This window comes from Hydra vulgaris, chromosome 01 (assembly GCF_038396675.1).
Source record: "Hydra vulgaris chromosome 01, alternate assembly HydraT2T_AEP".
Taxonomy (NCBI): domain Eukaryota; kingdom Metazoa; phylum Cnidaria; class Hydrozoa; order Anthoathecata; family Hydridae; genus Hydra; species Hydra vulgaris.
Genome location: NC_088920.1, coordinates 30872133 through 30888033, shown reverse-complemented (window position 1 = coordinate 30888033; position 15901 = coordinate 30872133). Strand labels below are relative to the sequence as shown.

At 26.7% G+C, this 15901-nt stretch overlaps 1 protein-coding gene across 1 annotated transcript in view; it reads right to left on the bottom strand.

The window, feature by feature from the left end:
- The window catches only part of LOC105848430 (uncharacterized), a 59037-nt gene that overhangs the window by 35107 nt on the left and 8029 nt on the right, over positions 1–15901 (bottom strand). Inside the window, exon 3 of the mRNA XM_065786634.1 lies at positions 8099–8332. Coding sequence (XP_065642706.1) covers positions 8099–8332 — 234 coding nt within the window. The remainder of the gene's footprint in view (positions 1–8098; positions 8333–15901) is intronic.

The following is a 15901-nucleotide window of genomic DNA, read 5'->3' as shown; positions in this document are numbered from 1 at the left end:
AAAAAAACGTTATTAGTATATTTTGATAAATTAATTCAAAGCCTAACGAAGGATGTTTTTGAGTTAAGATTTTGGACGGATGGTCCATCAAGCCAATTCAAGAACAAATTTATTATTGCAGGTACCCAAAAGCTCCAAAAAATATATGGGATTACCATCAAATGGAACTATAGTGCAACTAGTCATAGAAAGGGATCCAAAGATGGCTTAGAAGCAGTTTTTAAAAGAATTGATTCTAATCAGATTTTACAAGCATGTGGCTATTGGAGTCTTTACAAATTACAAGATAAAGATTACAAGATAAGACAGCTAAACTCAAATTAGTCTCACAAAGAGCAAGTAGGAAATTATGAAAATGGAAATTATGTTGCTAACCACATAATTTCCATTTTCCATTCCTTTTTGATTGCCTATAAACAAAACGATATCTGAGTCTGAAACAAGTCCAAAAATCAAAGTTGCAAAAAAAACAAAAAAACAAAACTAATGGGAATGCTGGTTTTTATGTATTTTGCTCATTAGTTTTTTGAACTTTTTATAAAATGTATAAAATTAGGATGCACATAAAATAGAAATAGGCCTTTAGTATAAATAGGCTTTAAGTATAAATAGGCTTCATAGCTTCAAGTATAAATAGAATTTTTATAAGATGTATAAAACTAGGATGCACATAAAATAGAAATAGGCTTTAAATAAAGTAGGCTTTAGACTTTAATTTTACTTATTTTTAGTCATTTTTTAAGAATACTTCAGCTAATCTAAGTATATGCTACGAAAAAAATAATAGATGACAAATTAATTTTCTTGATGCTAATGATGAATATTAATGTCTAGATATGTAATATGTTTGTAGATAACATTGTATGTAATAAACAGATGTAATATTTAGAAATATATGTCTATAGACATATATGACTGTGAAATGTGTTGCTGATGTATAGAAAATATTTAATAGTTATTTAACTTTTCATTTGAAAAATCTGTTTTTATGGTTATTAATAGGCTACGTCCCGTAAGTAACGTTTATATTTGTCCTCGTAAGTAACGCTAACTTATTTGACTTTTAATGCTTATATAAATTGATAAAAGTTTCTTTTAAATAACTTTAGATAGAATAAAAACTACTTAATTTATTTTGAGAATCTCTTTTACATAATTAAATAATTTGCTTTAAGTATTCAAATTAAATGAACAGGTTTGACGAAATGTTTTTTTGAGTCCCATAAGTAACACACTCTATAATGAAATATTGTTCCAAAACAATTCATAATTGAAAGAATTTATAATATACTCTGGATCAATTAAATAATTTCGGGATGATACATACCTATATGAACACCTAGTTTTTAAGATAAAAAATATATAATTAAAATGTTGGCATTAAGAAAACTAAAATGTCCCGTAAGTAACGGTGGAATTGCCCATATATATATATATATATATATATATATATATATATATATATATATATATATATATATATATATATATATATATACATATATATATATATATATATATATATATATAAGAGCATATTGGGTGAACAGAATACTCTTTTTAACTTGTTAGAGCACAGCAACAAATTAATTTAATTAATTTTGGAGTCTGCGTTTTCCAATGTAAACTTAATGAGGCTTAAATTATTTAAATAAATTTTACCATGTTAAAGGAATTAAATATTAAGTAACTCTTTTTATAAGACTTGTAATGTCTTGAGGTCTTTTGTAATGAGGCAATTGCTTTGACTATTAAATATTTCTCTAAACCTATCATTTACTAATATTTGTGGTCTTTGAAGTAACTTATCTTCTGTTTAGTCTTATTTCTTGCAAAGTTAACCAGACCTACTTGCTCTTTGTGAGACTAATTTGAGTTTAGCTGTCTTATCTTGTAATCTTAGTGTTGATGGTTATCTTCTTTTAATTTGTAAAGACTCCAATAGCCACATGCTTGGCCTGGCATTTACATTCATAAGAATTTACCTATTTGTCGGAAAACTAGGTTTGAAACTTGGTTTGAATGGCTTAATGCAAATAAATTTTTAATTAATTTAGATAAAACAAAGTATTCTTTTTTCCATCGCTTTCATGAACGCGATAAAATCCCTTTAAAACTTCTGAAGCTTTATATTGGCAGTCAATTTATAAAAAGAGAACAATCATTAAAATTTTTAGGAGCACTCCTTGACGAAAACATTACTTGGACAAATCATATACATTATCTTGAAACTAAAATCTCAAGAAATAATGGCCTACTTTATAAAGTAAGGCTATTTTTAAATCAAACTAATTTAAAATTGTTATATTTCTCCTTTGTTCATCGTTATCTGAATTACGCAAACATTGCTTGGTGTAGCACAAATCAAAACAAAATTAAAAAACTTTTTAATAAAAAAAAATATGCAATGAAAATAATATCTAATGTAAACGTTTTACTCACTCCAAAGAACTATTTATAAAGCTGAATATACTTAATGTCAACCAAATAAATACTTTTCATCTTTTAATTTTCATGTATAAAGTTAATAAAAGAACAACACTAAACATTTTTAATTCGTTATTCAAAATAAATAAACATAGATACTCAAACAACACCTATTTTCAGCCCAAATGTTTTTATGCCGCAACTGAGTTTTCATTATCCATTAGAGGACCAAAAGTATGGAATAAAATTCTATCTAATAAACTTAAAACTCTTGAAACTTTTGACGAATTTAAAGTAAAATTGAAGCAAATGCTCCTAGTTAGTGATGGAGTGCTTGACTTTTTCGGGTGACACAGATAAGTTTTTTTGATTTAGTTTAAAGTTTATCTTTGCCAACCCTTTTATGGTTTTGGTTGAAGCATGCTTAAATACATATAAATATATATATTTATATATATATATATATATATATATATATATATATATATATATATATATATATATATATATATATTAATTGGAAAGGTTCAATTTCTTCCCAATTCTGTGTTTTAATAATAATTTTAGTATTTAATCTTAATTAATTAAAAAAAAAAGAAAAAAAAAATTTTTCTTTGTGCAAATATCTTTATATACTTATTTATTTAATACTTATTTCTAAGAATTTGTTATTTTACTTTTTATTGATTATTTTATTACTTTAAAAGTAATTTTTTTTTAATTTTTAAATTTCCTTTTTTTTTTTTTTTTTTAAATTCTTTATGACCCTGTATATAATAAAGTCTTATTTTAAATATATTGGTAACATTTAAATACTCTATACGAAACTATTTATTTTTTACGGAATCAATCTCGGGGCTTGGCGATAAAACAAATTGTGTCTTTTTCTTGCCCCGGCCATCTGTATATTGGAAATATTGGTTGTATTCATATTTTTATACGGCAAAACATGGAGAAAAGAATAAAAATCCACAGACTCTTTATTTATGTGCTTTCGTTTAGCACCATTTCAATTTATCGCTTTTTCTTTGTTCTATATCGCTTTCCTTAATCTCAAGACAGCACTCTTTTCGATGTTATTTTTGATCAAATAGACCAAGCCTTCTCTTATTATCCATTAGCCAATATCATTGCTATTGGTGACTTTAATGCTCATCACACTGAATGGCACGGCTCTAGTGTCAGTGACTCTGCAGTCGTTAAGGCCCACAACTTTTGCCTTTCACAATCTCTAACTCAAATATTTATTTGAGTTAAAGATTGAGAAAGGCATTCAAAATGCGTCGTCATTCTTCTCCTAGTCGATATCTGTATAGTGTCGTTTGTTTTTGTCAACCTTAATAAAGGTTTCATTACTTGAAGCAAAAATGTTGAAAGCAAAATCTTCAAAGAAATGTGTTATATAGAGAAAAATATTCTATTATTCTCTCTTAACCTTTAATAAAATTTAATTTAGTTGAATGTTTAAAACATTATGTTTTTAATGTTTTAAACAGTTTTCATTATACTAAGACTTCTTTTTTTAAAAAAACGAATTTCCACTTGCATCATTAAAGTGCATTATAGTAATGTTGTTGATTTTTTTTGTTAATTTTTTTTGACAAAGTTTAAAAAAATTTATTTTGCTAATGAAAAATAAAAGAGATTCATTGTTATTAATGATTCAACTGCCCAATCACGTGATTCAAAATGCAAGGTTAAAAAAAGATACAATGGCATTTGGAATTGAAAAAAAATGTAATTTTAAAACTTATTTTAAATTGAGAAGAAGCGTGCTTCAGAATGCAACAATAATGTTTAAAAAAACGGCACAGTCGCACTTCGAAATATTAAATCGTGTCGGCTTCTTTTTATTAAGTTCGGTAAAATTATATAACGCACTGTAGTGTTCTGATTGTTAAACGAAGTGTATTCAACTTTAAGTACTTTTTAAAGTTTTCTTTTATATAATCGCAAGGCAATAAAATTTTTATAAATCAAAATATAGTTTAATTATTAAACACACTTTGGTAAGTAACAAACTTTCTGGTTGTCCTTTATATAACGGCGACTAAAACTCAAAAAAAAAATACCTGTCAGTAGCCCTGACAGGCATTTTTTTTTTTAATTTTAGCCGTCGTTAGAGAAAAAGAGTTGTCCTGTGCAACTGGACAACCATGAGAGTACACCCCTGTGTACTCTCATGGTTATAATTATGTTTTATATAAGAATATTTTATACAAATGCCTATTACATTTTGTTGTGATTTTTATCTTTTATGCTCAATTAGCATATTTTGTAGCAATGGCGACTAATCTCAGACATTTAGGGTGCATTCACCACAGCTTTTTGATGTGGTGAATGCACCCTAAAGATGCCATAGATGTCTGAGATTAATAGTCTACTAATGAAGTTTGTCGGGAGGGGGGTGGTGGTGGTAAGTTAGATTAAATATGTATTAGGGTTATGAATATTTTTCAACCCCATACTCCTGTACTGTAGTTTGATGAACTTTTACTTAAAAAGAACGAAATGAACTATTATTTGTATATCTTTTGAAAAAAGTTCACCCCGCTATTGAAAAATCAATTTTTAACTACGCAAACCGGTTTTTACTGTTGTCATTATTGAAAATTATTTAAATTCAGTTAAATATTTTAATGAGTGTATATTTTTCAGTCAATGTATGTGCATCATAAAAACTGTCACAAATTTGTTATTTAAAAAAAATATTCTTATTAAAATATTTAACTGAATATAAATAAATTTCAATGATGACGACAATAAAAACCGGTTTGCCTAGTAAAATATCGTTTTTTCAATGGCGGGGTGAACTTTTTTCAAAAGATATGCAAATAATGGTTCGTTTTTTGCTTTTTAGGTAAAAGCTCATCAAACTACAGTACAGGAGCATGGGGTTGGAAAAAGTCATAACCCTAATATGTATTGTATAAAATAGACCATTTTTAAATCTTATCATTGTTTTATAATATATTTTTATTAAAAACTATAATTTGTTCTGGATGTATCTTAGAATATTTACGATGGTTGCCAGCTGGCGTATTGGAAGCTTGTTATTTGTGAATCTTAAGATAAACAGCACCCTCCTTGTATTTGTTGACATGCTGTATTTTCTTTTCTCAGAATTCTTTTGTGTGTGTCTGTGTCGTTGTTTATTGCTAAAATGAATTTTAAAAATTTAATTTTAGTATTTTTTTTTTAAATTAAATTTTATTATACAATTTTCAAGTAAATATATGTGTATTGAAGATATACAAAACTATTCCATAATTATTTATGAAAAAACTAGCCCATATATCATTCAAAAACCGGTTTTTAATTATTACTTTAAGCAGTCAAAATCCAAATAATAGATAAATTCCAGTTAAAACAAAACAGAATACAGAAAACACAAAGGTTGATCAACTAGCCATCATTTTCATCCTCTTCTGTAAATCAGCCTTCAATATAGGTTCTGTACCAAAAAGGCCAGATGAACTGTTTCTTTTAGTCTAAAAACATTAACTTTCTAATTCCTCTAGGGTAATGACATTAAAAATGTAAAATTGTTGGGTTTGCACCTAAAAAAATGCAAAAAAAATCTTAAATTTTATCAAAAATGAAGAAATTGAGATATTACATAAAGTTGAAACTGACCTCAGAAAAAATTTTTAGTCATACATTTGAATTCAGACAAAACAGAATGGAAAAAACATATGTACAAAATAATTTTTTGGGACACTCTAATACATATGTGAGGAGCCATTAAACTTTTATTACAACCAATTATATTGAATTTGTATTTTTATTTAATTTAGATGAACTTCCTTGTATCGGTTGGAGGAGATGACAACAAACAACTTACAGCGGCAATCTTAATACAGCCAATGGCCAAAGAAGTGTGTTTGTCATACTCATTGTATTGAAGGAAACAAAAACGTTAAATTAAAGCACAATATTTTAATCTATATCCCATTTCCTTTTTATAGACAATGTTTTAGTAAAAGCTATTTATTTTACAATATTCATATGTGAAAAATTATATATTTTTAAATAATATTGTGATGGTATTAACAAAACATTTTCTAGAGCTGTGTTTGACAGTTTGTCAATTTCTTAATTATTTATCGTTGCATTCGTTCAATTTGAAATCGCTTCTGACAAAACATAAAAGAAAAACTTGGGAACTTATAGTAACGGCAATTGATAGAGATGACGGAAGCAAAAATAAAACCGTAACTGAACATAACATAATATTGAGGAATGAAATAAGTATAGACAAAATAATGAAAGTCAATGACCCTTTATCTAATAGTGAGACTATAATGTAGTAGTTTATAAATATATAACGGGTGATGCGGAAGTTATCGGACAAAATAAAAACGTCAACAACTTATTTATAAATAAAAAAACAAACTACTATTATATTTTTTTTAAATAAAGCATTTATCTTTTAATAAAAATATATTATTTTTTATATGAAAAAACACCACCATCTGCAATTGATCTCAATTTTGCTCTGACGCCTTTCATATGCGACTGTGAAAAGTTTAAATCAATTTCTTGTAGTTTTAGTTTAATGCGATCAATCGAATCTTGCTCTGTTGAAGCTTGCCAATCTCCCTCGTAAACATTCTGTGCCAAATGTCCCCAAAAATTTTCAATTGGTCGTGCTTGAGGCACATTTGGGGGATTGGGTTCTTTATCAACGTAGTTGACATATTGGTCCATCTAATTTAGAGAATCTTTAGAATAATGAGAACTTGCTAAATCTGGCCAAAATAAATAGTTAAAGTCTCCATGATAATTGAGAATAAATGGAAGAAGTTGTTTTTTTAAACATTCATTAATATAGATTGATCAATTGGCCATTGTCATCTCCTAGGCTATAACCTGTTTAACTCAGAATAATAATGCAGCCTGGTATATAGTATCATTTTAACAAGAAAACTGTTATAAACTTTAATTATTAAAAATTTGTAAAAGACAATGTTGTTTTTTATCATTTTTTGATAATAAAAGTTTAACCAAAAATACTCAATATTGGCTTAATTTAGTTAACAATATTGGGCTAATATTGTAAACAATACTACGCCAATACTGGCCAGTATTATTTCCCCATTATTGGCGCAATATTATTTGCAATATTGGTGCAGTGTTGTAAACATAATCGCGCCAATATTGCAATGTGAAAAGTGTGTCAATGTTTGCCAAAATTGACTTAATAAAATTGGCGCAATATTGGCCCGCCGATATCAAACAAAATTGACTTAAGAATATTAGTACAATATTGTAGCGCTAATATTGTCCAATATTGGCAAAACATTCAGATTGCATTATTGGTGCGATATAGTTTACATTATTGTGCCCATGTTGTTGACAATATCGCTCTAAAATTGCGCCAATATTGCTTGCTACTTGTTTATAATTAATCAGTGCAAAAAAATATATGTTGCTATTGGACAAAAAAGTAGCAACAAAAATTTATCGATAAACCAAGAACTTTGGCCTCTTGTTTTTTTAAAAAAGGTTTTAAACATACCTTTCTTTTTACTAATAGTTAAAAAGACTATTAAATAAAACGGAAAGTTTTCTAAGAAAATTCAAAATATTAAATGTATAAATTTTTATAATTTTTCTGCTTAAAAGCTAACAATTTAATGGTACTAAAACATAGCAACTAACAACTTACAGGTACTACAAGAGAGGTCATACCAACTCCAACGCCAGCATAAATACAACCGAAAACAGTAAAAAAATTCGAAAAGCCTGCAGTGTTTTGTAATTCTGGACAACCAATTATTAACAGCGTATAACCCAAAAAATAGATTATTGAGGTCATAATAATTGTTGATCTTCTGCCAAACTTATCAATAAAAATGCCAGCAAATATACTACCAACAGATGCGCCAAAACCAAATGAAATCTTAACGATCAAATATAGCAGTTAATACATAAAATTAAAAATAGTTAAGATCAATCTCAAAAAAACTTTAGATGAAACCTCATATAAAATTGGTGAATCTGTCAAACTACTTTTTTAATTTTTCAAAACTAAACAATAGGAGAGAAACCATTATATAGTCAAGCTGTTACATTTTATTATTATAGTTAGTAGTATTAATATTTAAGATAAAATATAAAAATAGTAGTCATATATAACAATGATATTTCTAAATTGAAACCAAAAAAAAAAAAAAAAAAAGATGTTAAAGATAGGACAAAGTTATTGTACTGCTATATGTTGTTATATGTAATTACAACGCAGAGACTAAGGAAATCCTTTTTGACCTTTTAAAGTATTGCATACTTTATACAGGTTTAAGTTTCTAGACTTTTCAGAATATATTACATATATGTTTAATCACATTTATATCTAACAGAATATACAATCGCCTTTTAGGAAACAGTTTATTATATAACACATAAAATATATTTTTTTTAAATAATTCAACAAAGCATGCTATTATTCGGCTAACAAAAAGTATATCTAACTCTTTTAAAACTTCTAAATTGTCATTGGGAATATTTAATGATGCAGTGAAAGCATTTTGCTAATCTTTAAAAATTCTCTAAAATTCTTGGTGAAAAACTAAAGTATTATGGTATAACAGGCAATGTTTTAAAATATTTATTAAGTTAATTAACTAATCGTAAAAAATTATTTACGCCGATGAAACATTCTCATCAAATTTGTTAATTAGTTCACATGGAGTATCTCAAGGATCTATATTACGACCTCTCCTTTTCCTTATTTATATTAATGATCTATACAAAGCCTCGTATTTAAAACAATTATGTTTGCTGATGACACTAGTTTATTTATGTCACATAAAAACATTTTTACTCCATTGCATTACATAAACATCAAGTTATTCAAAATATCTGACTGGTTTTAGACTAACAATTTCTTAAAACTAAACGGATTCTTTTCTATCCTTTTATCAAAAAAAATGCTAATTTGGATAGAGCGGCGCAAGTCGGTAAAGCGGGGCATTACGGGACAGTTAAGTCTTATATCTCAGCTAAGAATTATTTTTTATCGAAATTTTTTTTTGATAAAATATTTTAAATTGTTACAGTTCAGTATAGTAAAAAAAAATTAATTTTAGAAATACCAAAATGTATTAAACGTACCAAAATGCATCAGTAAGTTTGCAAAAATCAAAATTTTTGTACTTTCTTAAGCAATACAGCTACAAAAGATTTATCTTGAACTGTTGCGAATTTGCTTTATTTAAAAAAAGTTTATATTTTTCAGACAGTATTTTTTATTCTCTTTAGAATCTGGTTTTAAAAAAATATTTGGAATTGAACTTTTTAAATAGTATTATTTTTTGTAAAATGACTTTGTGGCGCATATTGGGAGAACTAGTCATTTGTATAATTAAGTTTATTACTACGATTTCGTGATGCTAATTACAGTTTAATGATTTTATTTTTAATCTAAAATATCATTATTTTTTATTTAGAAAATCAGTTTAAGTAATAAATTCAAAGAAATTCTAAATTTTATAACTTAACTTCGATTATTAATAATGCTTAATGAAAACAAAGAAGGTAAGATATTACATAAAAAAGAACAATGATCCAAAACGGAATGAAAAACAGTTTTAGGTGTGAGTAAAAAGGAACTTAGAATTAAAAAAACTGCTGTTACATATGGCTTATTTAAGTTTGCTCTACATTGGCATATTTCTATTAAGTCAGCTGATAAGAAATTTTGCCGCATAGTTTCAGGATATTTTTTGTCTGGTCTATGTGGTCTATAAAAGTTTTTTTATTTAATTTCAAATTCGGTATTAGTTATAAATTTAATAATACATAGGTTATAGTAAAGCGGAGGTATTTAATAACAAAACACGCAAAAGAAAATGTTTATTTTAGCTGTCATTTCTTTTTTGTTGCATTTGGGCGTGTAGTTTCTATGGGTATGTTACTTTTTGGAGAGTTTAATATTTGAATATATTTAGGCGATAGATAGCCATCATTTTCATCAGTTTTAATGCTTTACAATTGGTGAATAACCCCAGCTTCTTAACTCTCCCGTTTTGCCCGACCCACTCGACCCACTCGACCCACTCGACCCACTCGACCCACTTACAAAACGTAAAAGTTTTGCTAGTCTAGAGTTTCGTCACTTTTCGTTGTCGTTTTTTTTTTTTTTCTTTTTTGTTTTCTTATATCAATAAATTTTAGGAAAGTTATACAAAACAGTGTTGATTATAATGAGTTTATCCGCAACTAGCATTTATATCTTAAGTGTTCCTATATGCCCTGCTCTACCCTTACATGCCTCAACTTGTTATTGATAATATACAAGTTAAAAAAGTAACAGTAACAAACCTTTTAGGTGTTAAATAAATAAAAATCTTACTTGGAAAATTCACAAAAAAAATATCAAGAAAAATTTTCAAAAATATAGGAATATTGAACAAAGCAAAAAATATTTTAAATAAACGTCCTTTAGTACAATTAATCACTCGTTTATTCATTGTCACGTAATTTATGCAAACACTGCTTGAAGTAGTACGAATAAAAGTAAACTTTCTTGTCGTCTAATAAATTTTAAAGACCGTTATACATATGCCGAGCCTCTATTATTTAAAATAAAAGTTTTATATATATGAGCCTAATGTTTTTAAAACTCTTTGTTGTATGTTTAAATGTAAAATCAATTTATCCCTAATTTTTTTCCATAATTTGTATTCATCAAACGATAAAAACAAAAATATTTTACGCAATAATATTTTTATTAAGTACCCAATTAAAAAAAAAAATTTTGTATTAACTTTCGGGGTCCGAAATGGAATAAAATTTGACTTATAATTATATAATATATAACAAAATATATTTTATAAACTATCTTTGTAAATTTATATAAATCGTTACAGCGTCTATTTTTATGGAATAAAATTGTTTAAAAAAATTTTACTGAGACTTTAATACATCAAAGTAACTACTTTTCTAATAAACAAAAGCTTAAAGAACTTTTTTATAACTGAAGATTTAATGATGTACTTTTGATATTGATATTTGATATATTCTGACTACTATTGATATTTGATATGTACTATTGATATTTGATATATTCTGTACTATTGATATTTGATATTGTTTCTGTACTATTGATATTTGATATATTCTGATTATTCATGAATTTTTAAAAGCTATATATGTATCATTACTTAAAGTAATCTACATATATAATAGATATAAAGAGTCTTGTATTTATATCGGAGTATTTTATTTTATTTTTAATATTTCATTTTTACTTTTTTGTTTATGTTTAACATGTTTTATGTTAAACATGTTATGTTTAACATGTTTTATGTTAAGTACATATATTTTTGAAAAAAGTTTCTTACTTTGTTAAATTATTATTCATCTCATAAACATCTTATAAAATTTTAAAACGTGCATTTCTTAGCAGTACTCAATGACAACTTCTACGAGTCTTTAATTTTTTAATAACAATCATATATATATATATATATATATATATATATATATATATATATATATATATATATATATATATATATATATATATATATATATATATATATATATATATATATATATATATATATATATATATATATATATGTACATATATATATATATATATATATATATATATATATATATATATATATATATATATATATATATATATATATATATATATATATATATATATATATATATGTATATATATATATATATATATGTACATATATATGTATTTGTATAATAAATAATATAAAGAAATGCTTCTTTAAAATGTAATAAAAAACAGGAAAAAATGTTAAAAAAAAGTGCAAAGTTTGGCAATTAGACTGTCAGTTGGTAAAACAAATGACCAATAAAAAAAAACCCCAAAAAAAATCTCTTTATGCGGCAAGGGAAAATAAAATATGATTATGATATATGTTTTTAGCTTAGTTTTTGAAGCTTAATCATTAAAAAATACTCCTGAGGGCATACCATAACTCTAGGACACCAAAATAACACACTGTAAAATATCTCAAAAAAAGTCAGTAATAACTTTTTTTCAGAAAGGTATATTTTTAGATAGATATTTTTAAAGGTATACATGGTCAAAAATTTTAAAGGTATACATGGTCAAAGCTCATGTTTTTAGGGTAATATTTCAAGCTTTATTCATTAAAAATACTCCCATGTTCATCACCATGATTACACAATATATTTCTAGGACACCAAAAGGGCACTTTAAAGCAAGCAACAAATATTTAAGGGTTTTTATATAAAGTCATAATACATATTCTTACGTCGGTTAGTTAAGATATCCGTTAAAAGTATTCATAAGAACATAAAATATAACAAGGGCACAAAAAAGGAAAGTTGTTAACTTTTTTAAAAATATTTTATGGAAATATGTTTCTGAAATATTTTTTTACGCTTCATGCATTAAAAAAATATTTTCATTACTGTAGGACAGAAAAAAGGAGATTATAAATATCCAGTAGTATTTTATTAGGATAATTATTTTAGGTAATAGTTCATGTTTATAAGTCAAATTGTCACTATAAATAAGATTGCGATGTAAGCACTATAAATTATAGTATATGTCCTTGCATATATTAGTTATTATATGATTTCTTAAAAGATACAAATGTGAAAGTTTGACTTGAAGGTTTTTACGTAAAATGAAATTTTATGTCAAATTATTAATTTTTACATTTATATTTCAGAAACCGCATTATATGGCCTTGATTTTTTCTCTAGCTGCAAACTATAATAATCACAAAATATGATTAATTTGGTCATGATTTTGGCTAGCATCGAAAATAATATAAAAACAAAACAAGAATAAAAACACTAACTATCTGTTTAAAATAGTATAACTATTAAATTAACACTTTTTTTAGTATAATCAATAACTTCTTTTCTTTTAAGCATTTACGGCAAAATATGTTCTATTAGTAACTAGACTTACCACAGTTGTCCAAAAAGAAGTCCTAATCCCTTTGGAAATGACCCGAAAAACCCCCCGGAGGGGTGATGCTATAAGTAATAGGGATCACTTTTTATTTTCAAAAAGTGTTTACACAGCCAAAAGTTCAAAAAAAATACTTTTTTTTTGCCTTAAATTTTGCAAATATCACAAACTAATATCCCTTAGATTCAAAATTATATTTTATTAAAGAAAATTTGTATTTAAATTCCAATACTAGTATATCAGTATACAATATAGTATATCAAATTTCTTTTGATTCTTTAGTAGGATAAAAAATCAAAAGAAATTGATATTAAAATTTTATTCTTAAGCATGGTATTTTTTAAAACAAAACTTTTTTCTAAATATATCTTTTCTTTTTTCTAAATTTATATACACTGAATTACAAATTAGCTTAAACCAATACAAATTTGAGACTGTTGATATTCTTTTGATATGGAGACTGTAGAGCTTCTGGAAAAAATAAGTAATTACACACACGAAAGTATACTCTGACTGAGATTTTTCTCCTAAGAATATTTAATCCACAACAATTTAACTACAAATGTATTTGCTGTTAAGATCATTAACACAACTAAGAATATTGTCCCCATATTCAGGATAAAAAGGTTGCCTTTTAAACCTTAGCAAGTGGATCTTAAATTTGTCATGCATCGATTCACTGGTTTGCTCACTGAAAACTCTGAGCCCAGTTTCATTTTTTTCAGCAAATTTCTAAATGTGATGAAAAACTGTATGTGCTTTGAAAATGCTTGAACTCTGAAATATTTTGACAGAACTCTGCCTCCAAGATCTTTCCAAGACAAGCTTTTTTAACAGTTTGAAGCTTTCTGAAGTAATCAACAAGAGGCATTGCTTTAAACCCACAATGCTTTAGGGCAAGACTCTGAAGAATGTCATAATTCTTAACAGTTTGTTTTATTTATTTTCATTTAACTTTCCCTCATAATTTGCTTGCATTTGAAGGTACAAGAGATTCGGACATACTTGTGGTTGATCCCATATTTCAAAGAGTTGCCTGAAAATATGGTTGAAGATTCCAGGAAAAAAAAGCATTTTATTCGAGGAATAAAATCAAGAATAAGCTCAGATTTCCTGTAGGGGTTAATTAGTGAAGGCCAAAAAAAATTTAAAAAATTCTTAGCCGACTGAAGTTTTGAACCTGAAAAGAGGAATCTAGGATAGCTGTTGCATAAAAAAACTAATGTAGTTTTTAGTTAGCTAGAGTTTGTATGGTTGTCAGAATCGATATTACACCAGTAAAATGGATGTTTGCTAGAGTGAGACTGGGTACCACATAAAGTGTTTGCTACTTTCATGTCACATAAAATTATGTAAGACACATCTCCAATTTGTATAAGGCCTAATATTTTCCTGAGATCTTCATATGTTTCAAAAATACCTTTAGCTGCAGCAACAACCAGCTATTTTTTACGCGACCATCCAGGGCAGAAGAATTTGATTGAAGATATAATGATCTTTGAGAACAACTTTGCTTAGAATATGTGTCAATTACGCTGAGGGTAATTTTCAAGAATAAACCACCTCCAATTCCAAGTTTAATTAATGATGTGATGTTAGTCCTGTTACTGAGAGAATATAGTTGAATAAAACATTCAAGTTCTTGCAGTGAACATTTTTTCAAACTTGGTTTTTTATTTTTTTGTCCAGAATGCAACATTTGACATCGTGAAAAGTATGCTAACTTTTTTCAGAGGTTGTCAAGTTTTCGCTTCACGTTTGACTCTGCAGCTCTTTTTACCATTGAATTGTTTAGAGCTGATGCAAGCCTTTTCACACCAACATTGGAATGATTTGTTTTAAGCTTGGACCAACATTGGAATGATTTATACTGTTTTAAGCTTGGACCAATGTTTTAACAGTAAATAGCTGCTGCTTGTACTTCACTGAATTTCCTGGCAGAACTTTTACCTCCACCTGCTCGACTAACGTGGCAGTACCTTCTGAAGAGGCATTTTCTTAAACATTAAATCAGATGCTATTGGTTTAACAAAGGTCCTCTACGGCAAGTTTTTGTACGTTTTTCGGCCTTGTATCTATAGAACTAAGGTGAGGATGTCTTTTCTCAAGTACTGACAAACATGTACTGCATGTTTTTCCGGCTGTCGGTGATGATGAAGGTTTTGGACTGAAAGCTTTGATGCGGTTAGTTTCCGGATAGAGGGTTTTTGATTCAATAAATCAAGCTCAATCTGTGGAAGACTTTCTTTAAACTTTGATTTAGCCAACCTACGAATTATACACTGGCAAGAATCAGAATATCTTGTAGATGGCTTATGATAATTGAACTAAAATTGTACAAGTCTGGTATCTGTCTAATAATACTATCAGTATCAAGTTGTTGTAGTTTGCTTCTAAATGAATCGCAAATGTCAGTTGGAATTTTCTAATTATTAAAATTAATATTACACTTAAAAATATTCTTTATTCTTTAAATCAAAAAGACATTTAATATGCGATCACTTTTCTTCAAAAAAATAAAACAAACAA